The following is a 15,164-nucleotide window of genomic DNA, read 5'->3' on the forward strand; positions in this document are numbered from 1 at the left end:
GGCAACCAACTGCGCCGAAAATGCCCCCCCGAAAACGAGCCCAAGCCACCCCCGCCGCAGCCACGTCGGCAGGCGGGAGCGCAGCAAGAGCAAGCGCAAGCAGCGCGCCCGCTTCGCGCACGTACCAGTCCTCGCCCGCGCTGCAGCAACTAACTTTCCCCGCGCGCCGGCGGGTGGTGAAGACGTATGGCGGGCGGCGGTCGCTGCCGGCCGAGCTGGAAGCCGGGGGGAGCCGGCGGCAAACACGGAGTGCGAGGAGATTGAGGCAGCAGACGCTGACCCAGATTGATTACGTGCGGGCTTCCGGGGTGGAGGTGGAGGATGAGGATGAGGATGAGGAAGTGGGGTTGGGGGAGGAGGGAGAGCGGGATGGGGAGTTGGCAAGGGGGAAGGGGTTGGAACAGACGGGGTCGGTGTCGGAGAGGGGAAGGAGAGCGGCTGAGAGACGGTCGAAGAGGAGGAAAACTATGGGGGATGTGCCTGTGCCGACGCTGGAGAGGAGGACGTCGAGTTTCCACACCCAGACTTTGACGCAGTTTTTGGGGAAGGAACGGGGGGATGATCATGGGCTGAGGGTAGAGGACGAGGATGAGGAGCGCGAGGGAGGCAATGATAAAGTCTCGCTCCCGGGAGGCTCGATAACCCCTACGAAACAGCACGCGCCGATCAAGGGCGGGAAAGCCAAGGCACCTGCCTCGACTGGCCCGCACACACCCAGCAACAAGCGCATCAAGGTCAACATTGACGAGGTCCCCTCCTCGCAGCCGACACCGTTCACCCCGTTGCTGGGTCATTACAGTCCTATTCCGTTGTCAACAAGGTCGCCGCTTGCCCAGAAATCGACGAACCTGGATGCCCCGCCGCCCACTGTCGAGACAGTCTCGAAATTGCCGCGGAATCTGGTCATCCAAGACAGCTACAGCACGGGCAGCAGCGACGGCCTTCCGTCATCCTCCGTGGCGGGCGAGTCACCGAAAAAGGAGGGGGACTCTTTGAGAAGAGAGCCGTTGGCTGAAATACCGCTTGCGAGTTTGGAGCTTGGCGGAACCCCTGCGGACGGCGAAACACCGAACACAGCGAGGAAGCGGTTGTTTTTTGAGATTCCGGACTCGGACGATGATCTGGAAAGCATTGGGTCGACTCCATTCAAGACGCGGTCAACGCAGCAGACGCCCTTGAGGAAGGTTATGAGCGCTGCGGTCAACTTTGCCGTACCGGCTGATCTGGGATCGAGTCAACGTCCGCCAGGTGCTGCAGTGGCCAACACGCCCTCAGGCAGCTCTAACAAGGAAAATAGCTCGCCAGCGATTCAAGTCTGGGAGGATGATGGCGAGTCTACTGCGAGTGAGGGTGAGGAGCCTGGCACGCCAACTCCGACCTTGGGAAGGACGAGGCCGCGGACTGTGAGGAGTTCAGCCAACGCGACTCAAGTCAGTCCCAACACTGCCTCTCAGTTTTGGACCGCGTCGTCACAAAATACCGACCATAAGGGGAAGCATACGGGCAAGTCGGACAAGACGGCGATCCAGTCTTCCACCCAACTGGTGGCGACTGAGCAGCCAGCTGTCGGCGCAGACGAAGCGCCAAGTACACCAACCCCAGCTCCGCGGGAGCTTACATCTCAACGCCTCGCAAAGACTGCCGGTGGAGAAGGAATCGTCAAACCCGCCCTCCACGGTGAGGATGCGGGGGAGTTGACAGCCAGCGAGAATGAGGCGGAGTACGTGCCTACTTCCATCCTTCGGAAGCCGAGTTCTCAGAAGGCCTCTCACAGCGAGGAGAAGGGCCGTTCTACGCCCGAACTGCCTGGATTGGAAGACTCAACCAGCGAAGGCCCCGTCACGCCGACACCGGCCGTCCGGAGAGTCCACATTGAACTGCCCCCGCCATCCACGACCGACGAGATTTGCAAAGAGACTCCGAGAAAACCCCACAAGAAATCATCGCCGATCTATCAACGGCACACCCAAGCCAGATCCCAATACTATAGTCAAGGATTCGAGAGCCAGCGGGTCCCGCTGGAAGTAATTCACTCCCTGGGGCCGCAAACAGATCGTTCAGACATTCTCATCTGGGTACAGCCTGAAATCGTCGACCAGATTGTCCAGGGAATACGAGATCACGAGTTTCGCAACTACAAATTTCCCGTGCAGGTCTCGCGCTGCTGGATTTATACCACTCTTCCGGTGGGCGAGGTCAAGTACATGGCGACAATAGGACCTGCCCAAGAGCCAGGTCAGATCGACAGCGGCAGCGGTCTCGGAAACGCCGAGTTCAACGCGGGCATGACGGGCTTCACCTTCGCATACAAGCTGCTGCAGGTGTATCAGCTTAACAACCCGGTGCGACTGAGGGACATGCCTAACTACGGCCTGGGGATCGGGCTGCCGGAGAAATACAGATACATTCCACCGGCCGTTGTGGGACAGCTGTTGGCGAATCTGCGATGTGCCTTGTTCGCGGACGAGGATGAGCAGGACGAGGAGGCCGAAGAGAACGAGGAGGCCGGCGGCGGTGTGACGATCTCACAGGAGGTGGAGGAGCAGCTCCGCAGCGACATTTTACACTCGACACAGTTGTTGTCGAGTGTGGCGCGTCGCCGCGAAGAGGAGGAAGACGTGATTCCGGCCAGCCAGAGTCCGTTGAAGCACCGCTCCACTGCGGCCGCTGCCCGCACAACGGAAGACAAAACCTCCGGCCCGGCCAGCCAACGACTGCGGCATCACAACCAGCAGCAAAGCCGGAACTCTCGGTCGCCGCCCCCGCCGCACCGCGCCCCAGCGGCCGCCAGCACGAGGCGAACACCAAGCATCGTCCGCCCGTCCCAGGCAACAACGGCCTCGGACATCTCGGCCCCTCCCAGCTCCGCCGTGTCGTCCCCCGCTGGTCAGTCGTCATCCGCGGCAGCGTCGGTCCCGCGGCCGCCGATGCCCGAGTCGAGCGAGCCGTCGCTGCCGGAGCTGCGGGATCTGGGAGAGTCGGAGAGCCTGCTGCCGCCGCTGCCGCCGGCGGGCTCGTCGTCGCAGGCGGCGCTGTTGCCGCCTGATAGTCTGCTGGTGGACGACGTGAGGATGGCGCCGCCGCCTGTTGTTGTTTCGGACTCGGAAGATGACGGCGGTGAGGATGGGGAGGGGAGGTATTGATTTTGGGGTTCCAGGGTGGTAGTTATGGGAGATGCTACGGATGGTGTACACTACAGAACTACGGAGGGTTTGGCGTTCTTGTTTTGGGAGGTGGGCTTAAACAAAGGCTTGGCTGGACCTGCATTTCCTTCTTTGCTTTGTGAAGAAGGAGAGAGCACTGGGTGAGGGAAATCGGAGAGAACTGGTGTTGAGCTATGGAGTGAGGTTCGGGTAGCTGGATGGCTGATTATAGTGTAGAACGAACTGCAAGACCAGGTGACAGTCGTTGGTTTGAGCGAGTTCCCTGTGGGATGTGTTTCAGATGGAAGCACAAAGCTGACAGTTACAATCATAGTTACAAGTGACTCGAAATCCTTGTTTGAACATGCTCTTGGCGCTGTGCTCGACCGCTGCGTTTGCCGCAGGTCCCGCTCCGACGGCCCACCGCGAGGTCCCCACTAAAAAGCAGGGCAGGCATCTGAGACCACACGGACTTTTTAGCCAAGCAAGCTTTCTCGAATCACAGGGGCATGCAAGCCCGGCGCATGCAAGCCTTGTCCCACTCCACAACTCCACCCAAGCATCTCGTCCACGCAGTCCAGGAGGCCGCATCCACGACTCGGGATCTGCGATCCAACATCGAACCGTGTCCGCAGAGCTGGACCTGCGTGCGACACCCGATCGAAAGAGCGGCGAACTCTGCTGCGGCCCCTGCCGATAAATCGGGTTTTGCCAGCGCCGAATCGAGAGCCCAGTGGTTGCGGTTTCGGTTTCCCTCCGAAAGATGTCGCGGCCCTCCCGTCGCCTGCAATCGCTGCCCGAACGTACATGAACCGCAAACTGCGACCTCCGCCTGACGGGAGCGCTTCTCCGTCGCTACTTCCTTGACCATGAGTAGCCGCGATCTGAGCAGGGCGGAGCGGTTCGAGGATGAGAAGCGGCGCATCATCGACAGTTGCTTCAACAAGCGCGACGAGGACGGTTCTGGTGAGCAACCATCTTCTCTCGGGAGTCTGCTTTTTGGCGCATCCGGCCCGCTGACAACTGCGTCGAAGCCTTGGAAACATACATCACCCACATCAGGATTACCGAATACCAGTCGTCCCCCACGGCTCCGCCCCCGCCATCAGCAAAGAACCCCCAGTCGGAGAAGCCTCGAGTCATCATCGTCGCCGTCCGCAAATCGGGCCGCGTGCGCGTGCACAAGTCCAGGGAGAACCCCAACGGCACCTTTTCGATCGGCAAGACGTGGTTCCTCGACGAACTGACTGCCATTGAATCCTTTACCAGCCCGACGGCGAACCCAAACAGTCAACAATGGGCCGGAGACGTGGGCTTCATTGTGACGCTCGGAAAGCCCTATTACTGGGAAGCCCAGACCGACAAGGAGAAGAAGTTCTTCATTGCCAGTCTCATCAAGATCTACAACAGGTACACCGGCGGGCGCACGCCGAACCTGACGGGCTTCGACCAGCGCGAACTTGACCAAGTCCTCAGCGGTGCCCAGGCGCCCCCGCCGCGGAGACAGGAGCGCCCGCCGCCGAGGCCTGCCCCGCTTGATACTGCACCAAACAGCGGAAATGCCTCGATATCCCCCGGATACAATGCGCTGCTCAGCGGCCAGGCCTCGTCGACCCCGGGGTTCCCGGAGAGAATGGCGTCCCGCAACCCCTTGGTGCCGAACGGCAAGTCATCTCCAGCGCAAAGCATCGATACCGGGCGCCCGTCCCAGGACCAGCAGTCTCTACGCCGACTAGCCTCGAATAACAAGAGTCAGGAGTCGGTCGCAGCGTCATCCATTACACGGAGCGAGGATGCCAACAGCCTTCGCCCGAGGTCGAGGAACGGCGTCAACGGGACCTCTCCGTATGCGACCCCCGAGCCCACTCCCGTTCCAGCCGAGGAAAAGCCTCCCGAGCGGAAGCGACCCCCCATGGATCCGCTTAGTCCACTCCAGGTCGACAGAGATCTGGTACCTGCGCCGCTCATGAGCCCGGGCATGCGCCGGGAGCCTACGGTCCCGCCTCGAAGTGTGGAAAGAATATCCCCTCGCAAAGACTCTATCAGCCGGCGCAACGAACCGCCGCCCCGTGCCGAGCAGCCTACAACACCCAAGGACACGAGTCCACTGGACCTCCGGGGCGGTTCGCCGAGCGCCGCCATGGCGCCGCCACCTTCGGCGCCGCCGACTTCTGCCGTACCAGCTGTTCCCACGCCTGCGGCCGATAGCACTCCACCCGAGCCCGCTCCCGAGCCGGAGGAGGAGACACGGCCGGGTCTCGGTCCCATGATCAAGGCGAAGAAGTCCAGGGGAGAGATTGCCGGTGCCTTCTGGAAGGCTGCGACGGCAGCTAGCGCCTTCAAGCCCCGTCCTGGGGGTGCGGCAGATCGTCTGCGGCAGAATCAGAACAAGACTAGCGACGGACCCGACGGGATCACGAGCGTGGTTCCAGCACCTCCCAAGCCAGCGCCGGTTCAAAAGCCAAAGGAGCCCACTCCGTCCGTGGAACCGCCGTCCAAGGCAGCTGATAGGAGCCCGGCCCCCGCCGTTCCCGAAGTGAAGGTCACCGGGTCGGACTCTACCGCCGGGCAGAGCAGCGCTCAATCCTCGGCTAAGGATGCTAAGGAGAAGAAGGCCGAAGAGCCGCCGACGGTGGAGGAATCGCGGCGGTCCATCGTGGCCGGGAATGACATCAAGTACCTGGCGACGCTTGGCATAGAACCATCCATACTCGACAGCCGGACCAATGAGTTTGCCAAGTGGCTGGATTACTTTGGCTGGGTTCCCGGCGAGAAGATGCGGACACGTACTTATGAGGAGGTGCGGTCCGATCTTGACCGGGAACTGAGCAAAGCGCAGGCCGGGGGTTGGCTTGCTCGCTTCCAGGAGGAGGACGAGAGAGTTGAGGCCATCAAGAGGGGCATCGACCTCGCCATCAGTGAGTGCGACGAGCTCGACAACCTACTTACGCTCTACAGCGTTGAGTTATCTGTAAGTTCACCTCTTTCCCTTCATCACACCTTCCAGCTCTGACTGGCTGCAGACCTTGTCGGATGATATCGCATACATTGAGGCCCAGGGCCAAGGTCTTCAGGTGCAAGCAGCGAACCAGAAGCTACTAAGAAAGGAGCTGGAGTCGCTCCTGGAAACCTGCGCCATTAGCGAAGCCGACCTCGAGGCTCTCAAGACAGCGCAGCTTGAAACAGCCTCTGGTGTGGAGGAGATCGAGGCCACCTTGGTCACGCTATTCAAGGCCATGGTGAAGATCGATCCGACGCTAGGCAACAGCGCGTCGCGCAAGAGCGAGGACCAAAACGGCGATCTGGTGCTTGGCCTTAACAGCGACTATGGCAAGATGCGCATCGTCCAGGAGAAGAAGGAGATGTATCTTGCGGAGAGCTCTATGTTCATGCGGAGGCTAGTCATCTTCATGGAAAGACAGTTCTCCGAGGCCTTCCGCGAGACGAAGAACGCCATCGACGGAGCGCTGTCGAAGAAGGCCGACGCCCGCAACCACGAGGCCGGCAGAGATCTGTTGTGGATGTACGGGCCCCTCATGCTCTACGCCAGGGATGTTGATCTCGACAACTGGAACCGCATCTTGCAGATCTATCAGGACAGGAGCCATCCGGTATATAAGGCGGAGTTCAAGGACGCCATGGAGGCGTGGAAGAAGAACGCGAGGAAGCCGACCGGCGACGAGAGCGAGCTGCTGTTCACGTCGTACCAGGAAAAGAAGGACGAAGGCCTCGCGACGACGGCGCGGAAGCTCACTGTCAAGCGCAGCCAGACGCTGGCGAGGAGCCTGCGGTCCCCGCTCGGCGACGGCAGCCGAAACAACGCGGCGGACAAGGCCCCAGACGGGCGCGCGCTGCCTTACGAGGTGTTTGCTGGGGTGCTGGACGATCTGCTGCCGCTGGTAGAGATGGAGCAGAACTTTATCGTCGATTTCTTCCACGCTACGACGCTCGAGCAGTCCGACTTTTCAGACCTCGTCGCCGCTTCGCGGCCGAGCAACCGCCGCGGTGGCGACTTGAAGCGGCACAGGCTCATGGAGCCCGATCGCGATCTTGCACGGAGGATCACCAAGGCAATGGAGTCGATATTCGTCTTCCTAGAGCCAAGCCTGCAACAGCTAATGGACTGGGTGCTCTCCATGGACCCTTTGTAAGTCAAAACCGAACCGCCCGCTCTGCCGCGACTGCTAACTAACCCGCTCCCCTCCAGACAAGGCGTTGGCATCCTGGCCACGCTCGAGCGCAAAATGGCCGACATGAGCCAGTCCAACCAGGACTTCCTCAACAACGTGCTACAAAAATTGCACGGCAATCTCGAAGCCAAGTTCAAGAAATTCGTCGACGACCAGATCCGCGCCATCGAGGAAACCAAGGTCAAGATCAAAAAGCGCAAGGGCGTCATCCACTTCATCCGCATCTTCCCGCACTTCACCACGGCCGTCGAGAACATGCTCGCCAACACGGACCCGGCCCTCCCGGTCCGCCGCATGGTCGACCGCGAGTACGACCGGATCCTCAAGTCCATGTTCGACTCGCTGAAAGTCATCGCGCGCGAGAACCCGGCCCTAGCAGCCAGCGCCGGCACCGTTCCGGCCTCGTCCTCGGCCTCCATCTCCACCTCCATCACGGCCGGCACTTCGACGGTCGCCGACCCGGAGGACAAGGAGGCGCTCAACTTCCACATCCTCCTGATCGAGAACATGAACCACTTCCTCGAGGAGACGGACAACCCGCGCCGGCTCGAGGTGCTCGACGACTGGCGCGACGCCGCCCAGCGCGAGCTGAACGAGCACCTCGGCCTGTACCTCGCCGCCGTCATGCGCCGCCCGCTCGGCAAGCTGCTCGAGCACCTCGAGAACGTCGAGGCCCAGCTGGCCGCCGGCAAGAGCGCCGCCGGCGTCGCCGCCCAGCCCAGCAACTCGCGCGCCGTCTTCAACAAGGTCCTTGGCAACTACGACGGCCGCGAGGTCCGCAAGGGCATCGAGGCGCTGCGGAAGAGGGTCGAGAAGCACTTCGGCGATGACTCGGAGAGTAGCGGCGGGTCCGGGTCAACGTTGGGCGTGCCGGGCGCTGGGAGCGGTGCGGGCGCTTCCGGGGCCAGCGCCGGGAGTAGTAGTCTGGTGAACCGCGTGCTGAGGGAGTGTGAGCGGTTCTATGGCGACGTGGAGATGCGCATCGGCCGGGTCACGACCGACGTGTATGGTGGCGACGTGCTGTTTGAGTGGCCGCGGCAGGAGGTCAGGGCGGCGTTTGCGGGCGTCGGGGGAAGGTGAGGGCCGGGCCCCCCGGTGGACGGAGGTGATGGAGAGCGAGCGGGCTGGTTGGGCTGCTTGGGTGGGTTTTGGTTAGGTAGCGTGTGTGGCAGGGCGTGGCATGTCATGTTGGTAGTGGGGGTTTGCGTTTCATGAGGACTTGTGATGATGATATATAGTTATATATACACATTTTGTTGTTGTGACTGCGTTGCATTGCGGTGTAACTTGGACATGTCGGCTTGATTGTAACCTGAATGACCTTGGATAGGAGTTGCTAGTCCAGGAAGGGGGTTACCGATGATCATCCCATTCACCCTTTGCAACAATCCCAAGCTGGATACAACACAATTAATAACCCGGCCGCTCCGCCATCCCATCCCATCCATCACTGCCCGCCCACCCTCAATGCTCCATCGCATCCTCAAACAGCCGCCGCAGCTGGTCCCGCTCCTGCTCAAGCTCCTTCGCCAAGCCGGGCGCCAGCACCAGCACGCGGGCCTGCGGGATCGTGCCCTCGACCAGGTCGTCGACATGCTCGCGGCCGAAGCCGAGTGCCCGGAGGCCGGCCGGCTGGTCGCCCAGGTCGGCCAGGAAGCGGGTCAGCGCGTCGGCAAGGACCTCGCCGGCGCTCTCGCGCTTGACGCGGCTGACGTCGACGCCGAACGCCTCGGCCGCCGCCAGGTGCCGCTCCGGGTTCGACGGCCCCGTGAACCGGAACACCGCCGGCGCCGTCACCGCCACCGACACCCCGTGCGGTATGATCGGCCCGTCCACTGCGTAGCCGCTGTGCTTGTACCCCGCTGGGTTTTGGCCGGAGATGGGGTATGACATTCCTAGGGGGAGGGGGGAGGGGGATGTCAGCCTTTTTCTTCGCTTTTTTCAACTAGTTGAACAAAATCTTGCAGCGGTGTGCAAAACTGACCATGGCAAAGATGCACCCCGGCATTCCCAAACCCGACGCCGGCCAGCGTGGCGGCCAGGAGCATCTCGCTCTGGGCCTCGAAGTCGTCCGGGTCGCGGACCGAGCGGGGCAGGTACTTGACGGTGGCGCGCAGCGCGCTGAGCGAGAAGATGTCGCTGATGGGGTTGGCGCCCTGGTAGGCCGGGCGCAGGATGGGGTTGGCGGGGCGCGGGACGCGCTCGCTGAAGGGGATCGCGGTCCACGACTCGAGCGCGTGGCACAGCACGTCCAGGCCGGAGCTGGCGCGCACGGCGGCGGGCATGGTGCGCGTGTTGAGCGGGTCGCAGATGCCCAGCGTCGGCTTGAGGTTGCGGTGGGCGACGCCCGTCTTGGCGCGCCGCGAGGCCAGGTCGAAGATGGCCGTGCCCGTCGTCTCGCTGCCCGTGCCGGCCGTCGTGGGCACCGCGATGAGCGGGTGCAGCTTGCGGTCGATGGGCCGGCCCTTGCCCAGCGGCGCGTTGACGAAGTCGAGGAAGTCCGCGTCCGGGTAGCACGTGTACAGGTTCATGAGCTTGGCCGTGTCGATGACCGAGCCGCCGCCCACGGCCAGGAAGGCGTCCGGCCGGTGCGGCTTGACCCACTCGATAGCTTCCTTGACGCTGGGGTGTGTCGAGCCCGGTCAGCACCGTCGACACTCCATTTAATTCAACACTTTAGAAACAAAGAAATGTGAAAAGACCTACGAATAATCCTTCGGCTCAACCTTCACGTTCGCATACACCACGTACTCGATCCCCTCGCCGTCCAGCGCCTCCCGCACCTGCCGCATCGCCTCCAGCTTGTCGACCGTGGCGTCCGTCACCACGCACACGCGCTTCGCGCCCAGGTTCTTGAGGTCCATGCCGACCTCCCGCGTCGCCCCGGGCCCGAAGCGGATGGAGGACGCGGCCATCTCGAACGCGTACTCCTTTTGCTGGGCCGGGTCGCGCGGCGTCGCGTAGCTGCGCCGGGCACCGCCGCCGAGGAGGTTGGAGGATGTGCGGTCCGCGAAGCGCGAGACAATGGACGACGTGGTTGGCGCATGGTGGGGGTGGTGGTGGTGGCTCGGGTTGGAGTGGCAGGGGCATGACGGCGGGTGAGAGAACTGGATTGTGCGGAGGAGACTCGCTGCTCTTGCGGCCCTCTGGAAGTATTCGTGAGCGGCTTGTTGTGTAAGGTTGAGTGAGATGTGAGAGAGTGAGGGAGCAACCTACATTGGGCAAAACGCGGATGGCTGCTCCCATGTTCGGAGTCAATTGGGATGTTTACGGGATACGGAGATTTACTTTCAGGTTTATATTCAGATCCAAAAGTCCCCTGGTACAAGGGGTGGGAGATGTGATGTTCTGAGCAGACATCAGGAAGAACAGCGAGCGTCTGCACTCGCCGAAACTCCGAGGCACGACCTTCCCCCCGGACCGAGCTCCCCTTCCCCACGTCCCGGCTAAGCAACTACCGAGTCGGTGGCAGCGGAGTTGGGGCCCACTTCCCCGCCCTCCATAGGCTATTCGCCTATTTCTTGATCCCGACTCTCGGGCCACATGAGGGTTCGTGTGGCATCCTCCAGTCCACTTGCCCCGCACACCTCCGTTGCGGCTGGCAACGGCGGTGTGACACGACTGTTGACGATCTCAGGGGCTGTTCACAATTCCAACGGCAACACACAACCACGAGCATGACCAAAATGGTAGTTATTCAAGAAAAGAAAAAGGCAAAAAATGGCTCGCTATATACATCGCAGCGTCTAATACACCTCCAGCACGTAGCGGCCGGCCTCCTTCAGCCGCTCGATCTCCTTCCTGGGATCCACCTTGCGCCCGCTCTCCTTAGCGTCCGCCGCGATGGCCTCCTCCAGCACGGCCGTGACGTCCGGCACCGGCCAGGGCGGCCCGCACATGTAGAATGAGCCCTCCTGGTGGATGTACGCCTTGATGATGTCGGGCAAGGTCTGCCGCATCCGGTCCTGGATGTAGATCTTCTGCGGCTGGTCGCGCGAGAAGGCAGCCCCGAGCAGCGTGATGACGCCGGCGTCGAGGTACGCCTCCCACTCCTCGCCGTACAGGTACTCCTCGCGCCGGTGGCGGCTGCCCATGTACAGCAGGATGGGGCCGATCTCCTTGCCCTGCGCCTTCTGCATGGCGCGGTACTGCACGAAGGCGCGGTAGGGGGCGAGACCGGTGCCGAGGCCGGCCATGATCAAGGGCGCCGTGTCCTTGGCGGGGAGCTTCGTAACCGAGGGCTTGACCGAAACCGTGACGGCGGCGCCAACCTCGAGTTGCGAGAGGTAGCGCGTGGCCTGGCCGATGCGCTTGCGGCCCTTGGTGTCGACCCAGTCGACGACAACGATCATCAAGGCCACCGAAGTCGGCGTGACGGCCTGAGCAGAGGCAATACTGTACTCGCGGCGCTTGAGGGGCGCGACAATGCGCACGAGGTCCGCGAAGGGCGGATGCGCCGAAGTGAAGGTCTGCAGGACGTCGACATACGTGACCGTGTCGACCTCTGACAGGCGCTTGAACTCGTCGGCACCCTCCTTGCCGCCGAGGAACGCGAGCTTCTTCTTCTCGGTCTCGTCCGTGGCGAACTCGGCGAGGGACTCGAAGAAACGCTTGGGCGGCTTGCCCAGGATGTCGATGTTCTGGACCAGCGACTGATAGACAGTGCGCGTCTCCGAGATGCTGGGGTCCTCGCGCGAGGGCACCTGCACGAGGTCGTCGGCATTGAGCCCGTAGAAGTCGATGAACTCGAGAACCTGCTGCGGGTCGTTGTCCGCGTGGATGCCGAGCGCCTCACCGATGTTGTAGGTGAGCCCGGAATCGCCGAGGTCGAACTCGATGTGGAAGATGTTGCGGTCATAGTCGAGCGGCGTGAGTCTGCGGTTCTCCTTGACGTGGACGGTGAAGGTCTTGACCGTAAGGTCGGGACGCAGGTCGACCTGCGTGCTGTACGCCTCCTTGAAGACGAGGCCCTTGGCGGCTTCCTGCCAGCTGTTGAGCTTCAGCGCCGCCTCCGGCTCGTCCTTCTGGAAGGGCACAAAGCTGGTCGGCTTCAGCCCCTGGGCAAGGGGCCTCGCCAGGCCCTCGGCGGCAGCCTCGCTCCACGCAGCAGCGACCTCAACCTTCTTGAGCGCTTGCTGAAGGGCGTCGGCCAGCTCGGTCAGAATCACTTGATCCTGAGCGACTTCGCCGAGCTTGGTGAGCTGCTCCAGCGTGATCTCGGGCCGTGCGACCCGCAGGAAGGCGAGCTGGGTGAGCAGCTGGGCATCCTTCTCCAGGGCGGGCGAGTACGAAGAGTCGAGAACGAAGAGCTCGAGGCCCTTCTCCCGAATCTGTTTTCTCGCCGAAGCAGGGATCCGCTTCTCGAGGTCATCCTCCTTGAAGCCGGGCAGCCGGAGGATGAGCTTGCCGCCAGACTTGGATCCCTTGACAATGTCAACATCCTTGAGCAGCTTCTCTTCGCCGACGAAGACGACATCAGCCTCCTCGACAGCAAAGGGGGCCTCAATTGGCTTCTCGGAACTCCGAATATCGGTGCGAACTGCGCCGCCCTGAACGAGGTTATCGAACACCTCATGGACGTAGATGTTGCTCGGGAACTCGCGAGCGAGCAGCTTGCCAACGGCCGAAGGCGCGGCGACGGCGGCCGAGTTGTCGACATCCCAGAAAGTGTACTGGCGTGCCTGCTCCAGGGCAGGGAGGGCCACGCTGATGCTTTCCTGCCCATCCTTGCTGGAGAGGCGGAGAATGATCGAGGCGATCGAGCTGGGAGTGTGGACGGTGGATGCGGCATACTTGACATCCACAACGGCCGGCTCCTGCAACCAGCGGTCGGCAAAGGACACGGCGGCGAGCACATCCGAGTACAAAGCGGACTGCACGGAGGCGTCATCCACAGCCACAGCATCGCGGACCTGGCCTAGGACGGCAATCTGCCGCACCGACTCGGGAAGAGCCTCGAGGAAGGCCTCTTCGATGAACGGCCGGTAGATACGGACGTTGACGGCGCCGACCTTCTTGCCGTCGGCGGCCAGGGAATTCACGACCTGCTTGGCAAGCTGGGCTTCGGCGCTGCCGAAGACCACGAGGACCAGCTCGGGCGCCTCGTGGCCATGGTACTCGAAGGGCGCGTAGGACGTGCCAAGCTCGGCGTTGAAAAGGCGAAGAAGCTCGACCACCTTTCCGGCAGTGTCCAGTCTCTTGTTCAGCGCGCCGGCCTCCTTGGCGATCTTCTTGTAGATCTCGGCAATGGCGGCCTCGCTCAAGGCGTCGACGACCCGCAGCGTCTCCCTCGCGATGCGCAGCCCGTCGTAGACGTGGAGCGTGGGCAGCAGGGTAGCAAGCAGGGTGGCCAGAAGCGACATGTGCTGGGCCTCGTAGGCAGAAACACTAGACACAAGGCCCAGGCCGAGGTCCTCGGCAATCTGCAGGGCGCTCTCGTACTCGGTGATGAGGCCGTCGTGGGCCGAGTAGTCGGCAGCGGCGATGTGGGCAACAAAGGGGCTGGCAACGCCGTAGAGGAGCGAGAGCTGGTCGAGGGCGGACCGCAGGTGGCGGAGGCTCAGCGAGGGCGCCAGCAGGGTCTGGGGGATGTGACGCTTGCGGAGGTCGAAATCCTTGGAGAAGATGTAGCCGAGCGCAAAGGTGCCGGCGCCGGCCCTGGTCTGCAGCGGCACGACCGTGGTGGCCTCGCCGTGGGCGTTCTTCTCGCCGGCGCGCGACCACTCCTGGACGGCCTGGTCGAGGTCGAAGGTCTCGGGCGAGAAGGAGAAGATCTTGTCCGAGAGCTTGTAGGCCGTCTGCTGAACGAGCAGCTGGCCGGAGACATAGGTCGTCCCGCCGATGGCGCCGAGCGGGAGGTGTTGCTGGCCGGGAGAGACGGTCTCGAGGCCCTGGTGGTCCAACTTGGACTCGGGGCCCGGGGCGATACCGCCCGAGGCGACCTCGTGCTTCAATTGCATGTTGTTGGGCAGCTCGCTACCGACCTCGGAAGCGTCGACCGAGCGGGAGGAGAGGGCGGTTTCAAGAGCAGAGACTCGACTGCTCGCAAAGTATCGAGGCAGAAGTGAACACAGGGGCCCGGGGGCAGCCTCGAACCGCTTGCAGACGGCAAGGACGGAAAGCAACGACTGCGCCAGCGGGAACTGCTGGGATTGAACCGCAGGAGGAGAGAGCAAGAGTGGATGGCAAGGGAAGAAAACAAGTCAGTTACTAGGAGATGTCTCCTGAAAGTATCCTACCATTATTCGCTCGAGCCGCGCCGGCGGCGGAGCGGCCCCGTAAAAAGTGCCGCAGCATTCTGGCAAAAATTCTGGACCCGATATTGGACCCGGGTTGCTGAGAACGCCGCTGAGATTCAAAATCGCGAATCGCGTGGGATTGAGGTCGATGGCGTGATTGACGCTAGCCGTATTCGGCGATCTGCAGAGTTCCAAACTTCCAAACTTGCAGCTTGAGGGTTTGTCAGCAGACACGTGCGATATCACGTGAACTTTCCTCCGGTCAAACGCCGGTGCTGTGGCGGCAGGCTCCATTCTGCAATTTGCCAAAACAGCGGGTCTGGGTCTCCTCATCTCCGTATCTGATACCTGGCTCGACCCGACTTACACAGTACACACCGACTTCTAGGGTTGCCGTAGTGTGATTTTTTGTGTTTCAACGTCTGCGTGTAGACTCAACGGAACGTCGTTACATCAGAGGCTGGCATCTGCGTGCCACAATCGAGTTCCCTCTGGTGCTTTGAGCCCTACCTAGGTATGTCCTGGCAATTGCGGCTTGGGTAGTCGAGATGCTTGTGCCTGTCGCACGCAAACGGACCACGCAGCACCTCCAT

General features: G+C 62.1%; 4 protein-coding genes across 4 annotated transcripts; 2 read left to right on the top strand and 2 right to left on the bottom strand.

The window, feature by feature from the left end:
- The first annotated feature begins 342 nt into the window (after window positions 1-342).
- On the top strand, window positions 343-3,518 carry THITE_2109627 (uncharacterized protein). Its single transcript, XM_003650277.1, has one exon. It carries the CDS (start codon window positions 468-470, stop codon window positions 3,141-3,143), a length of 2,676 nt encoding a protein of 891 aa, XP_003650325.1. The 5' UTR covers window positions 343-467; the 3' UTR covers window positions 3,144-3,518.
- Window positions 3,519-3,873: 355 nt separating this feature from the next.
- Window positions 3,874-8,553, top strand: THITE_2109629 (uncharacterized protein). Its single transcript, XM_003650278.1, has 4 exons — window positions 3,874-4,109; window positions 4,178-6,114; window positions 6,167-7,290; window positions 7,351-8,553. The coding sequence occupies exons 1-4, from the start codon at window positions 4,013-4,015 to the stop codon at window positions 8,411-8,413; spliced, it is 4,221 nt and encodes a 1,406-aa protein (XP_003650326.1). The 5' UTR covers window positions 3,874-4,012; the 3' UTR covers window positions 8,414-8,553.
- Window positions 8,554-8,591: 38 nt separating this feature from the next.
- Window positions 8,592-10,579, bottom strand: THITE_2063410 (uncharacterized protein; the record flags this gene model as incomplete). The annotated part of the gene is made up of 4 exons (XM_003650279.1): window positions 8,592-9,228; window positions 9,318-9,955; window positions 10,040-10,479; window positions 10,550-10,579. The coding sequence occupies 4 exons, from the start codon at window positions 10,577-10,579 to the stop codon at window positions 8,798-8,800; spliced, it is 1,539 nt and encodes a 512-aa protein (XP_003650327.1). The 3' UTR covers window positions 8,592-8,797.
- Window positions 10,498-14,403, bottom strand: THITE_2109634 (uncharacterized protein). The gene has a single exon (XM_003650280.1). The coding sequence runs from the start codon at window positions 14,290-14,292 to the stop codon at window positions 11,080-11,082; it is 3,213 nt and encodes a 1,070-aa protein (XP_003650328.1). The 5' UTR covers window positions 14,293-14,403; the 3' UTR covers window positions 10,498-11,079.
- Between the last annotated feature and the right edge of the window lie 761 nt (window positions 14,404-15,164).

Source organism: Thermothielavioides terrestris, chromosome 1 (genome assembly GCF_000226115.1).
Source record: "Thermothielavioides terrestris NRRL 8126 chromosome 1, complete sequence".
Lineage (NCBI taxonomy): Eukaryota > Fungi > Ascomycota > Sordariomycetes > Sordariales > Chaetomiaceae > Thermothielavioides > Thermothielavioides terrestris.

Excerpts from the sequence above, each read along its gene's own strand:
- THITE_2109627 (XM_003650277.1), top strand. The coding sequence starts at position 468 with ATGGGGGATGTGCCTGTGCCGACGCTGGAGAGGAGGACGTCGAGTTTC.
- THITE_2109629 (XM_003650278.1), top strand. The coding sequence starts at position 4,013 with ATGAGTAGCCGCGATCTGAGCAGGGCGGAGCGGTTCGAGGATGAGAAG. Across the intron at positions 6,115-6,166 it reads TCTACAGCGTTGAGTTATCT|ACCTTGTCGGATGATATCGC; the intron begins GTAAGTTCACCT and ends GACTGGCTGCAG. Across the intron at positions 7,291-7,350 it reads GTGCTCTCCATGGACCCTTT|ACAAGGCGTTGGCATCCTGG; the intron begins GTAAGTCAAAAC and ends GCTCCCCTCCAG.
- THITE_2109634 (XM_003650280.1), bottom strand. The coding sequence starts at position 14,292 with ATGCAATTGAAGCACGAGGTCGCCTCGGGCGGTATCGCCCCGGGCCCC.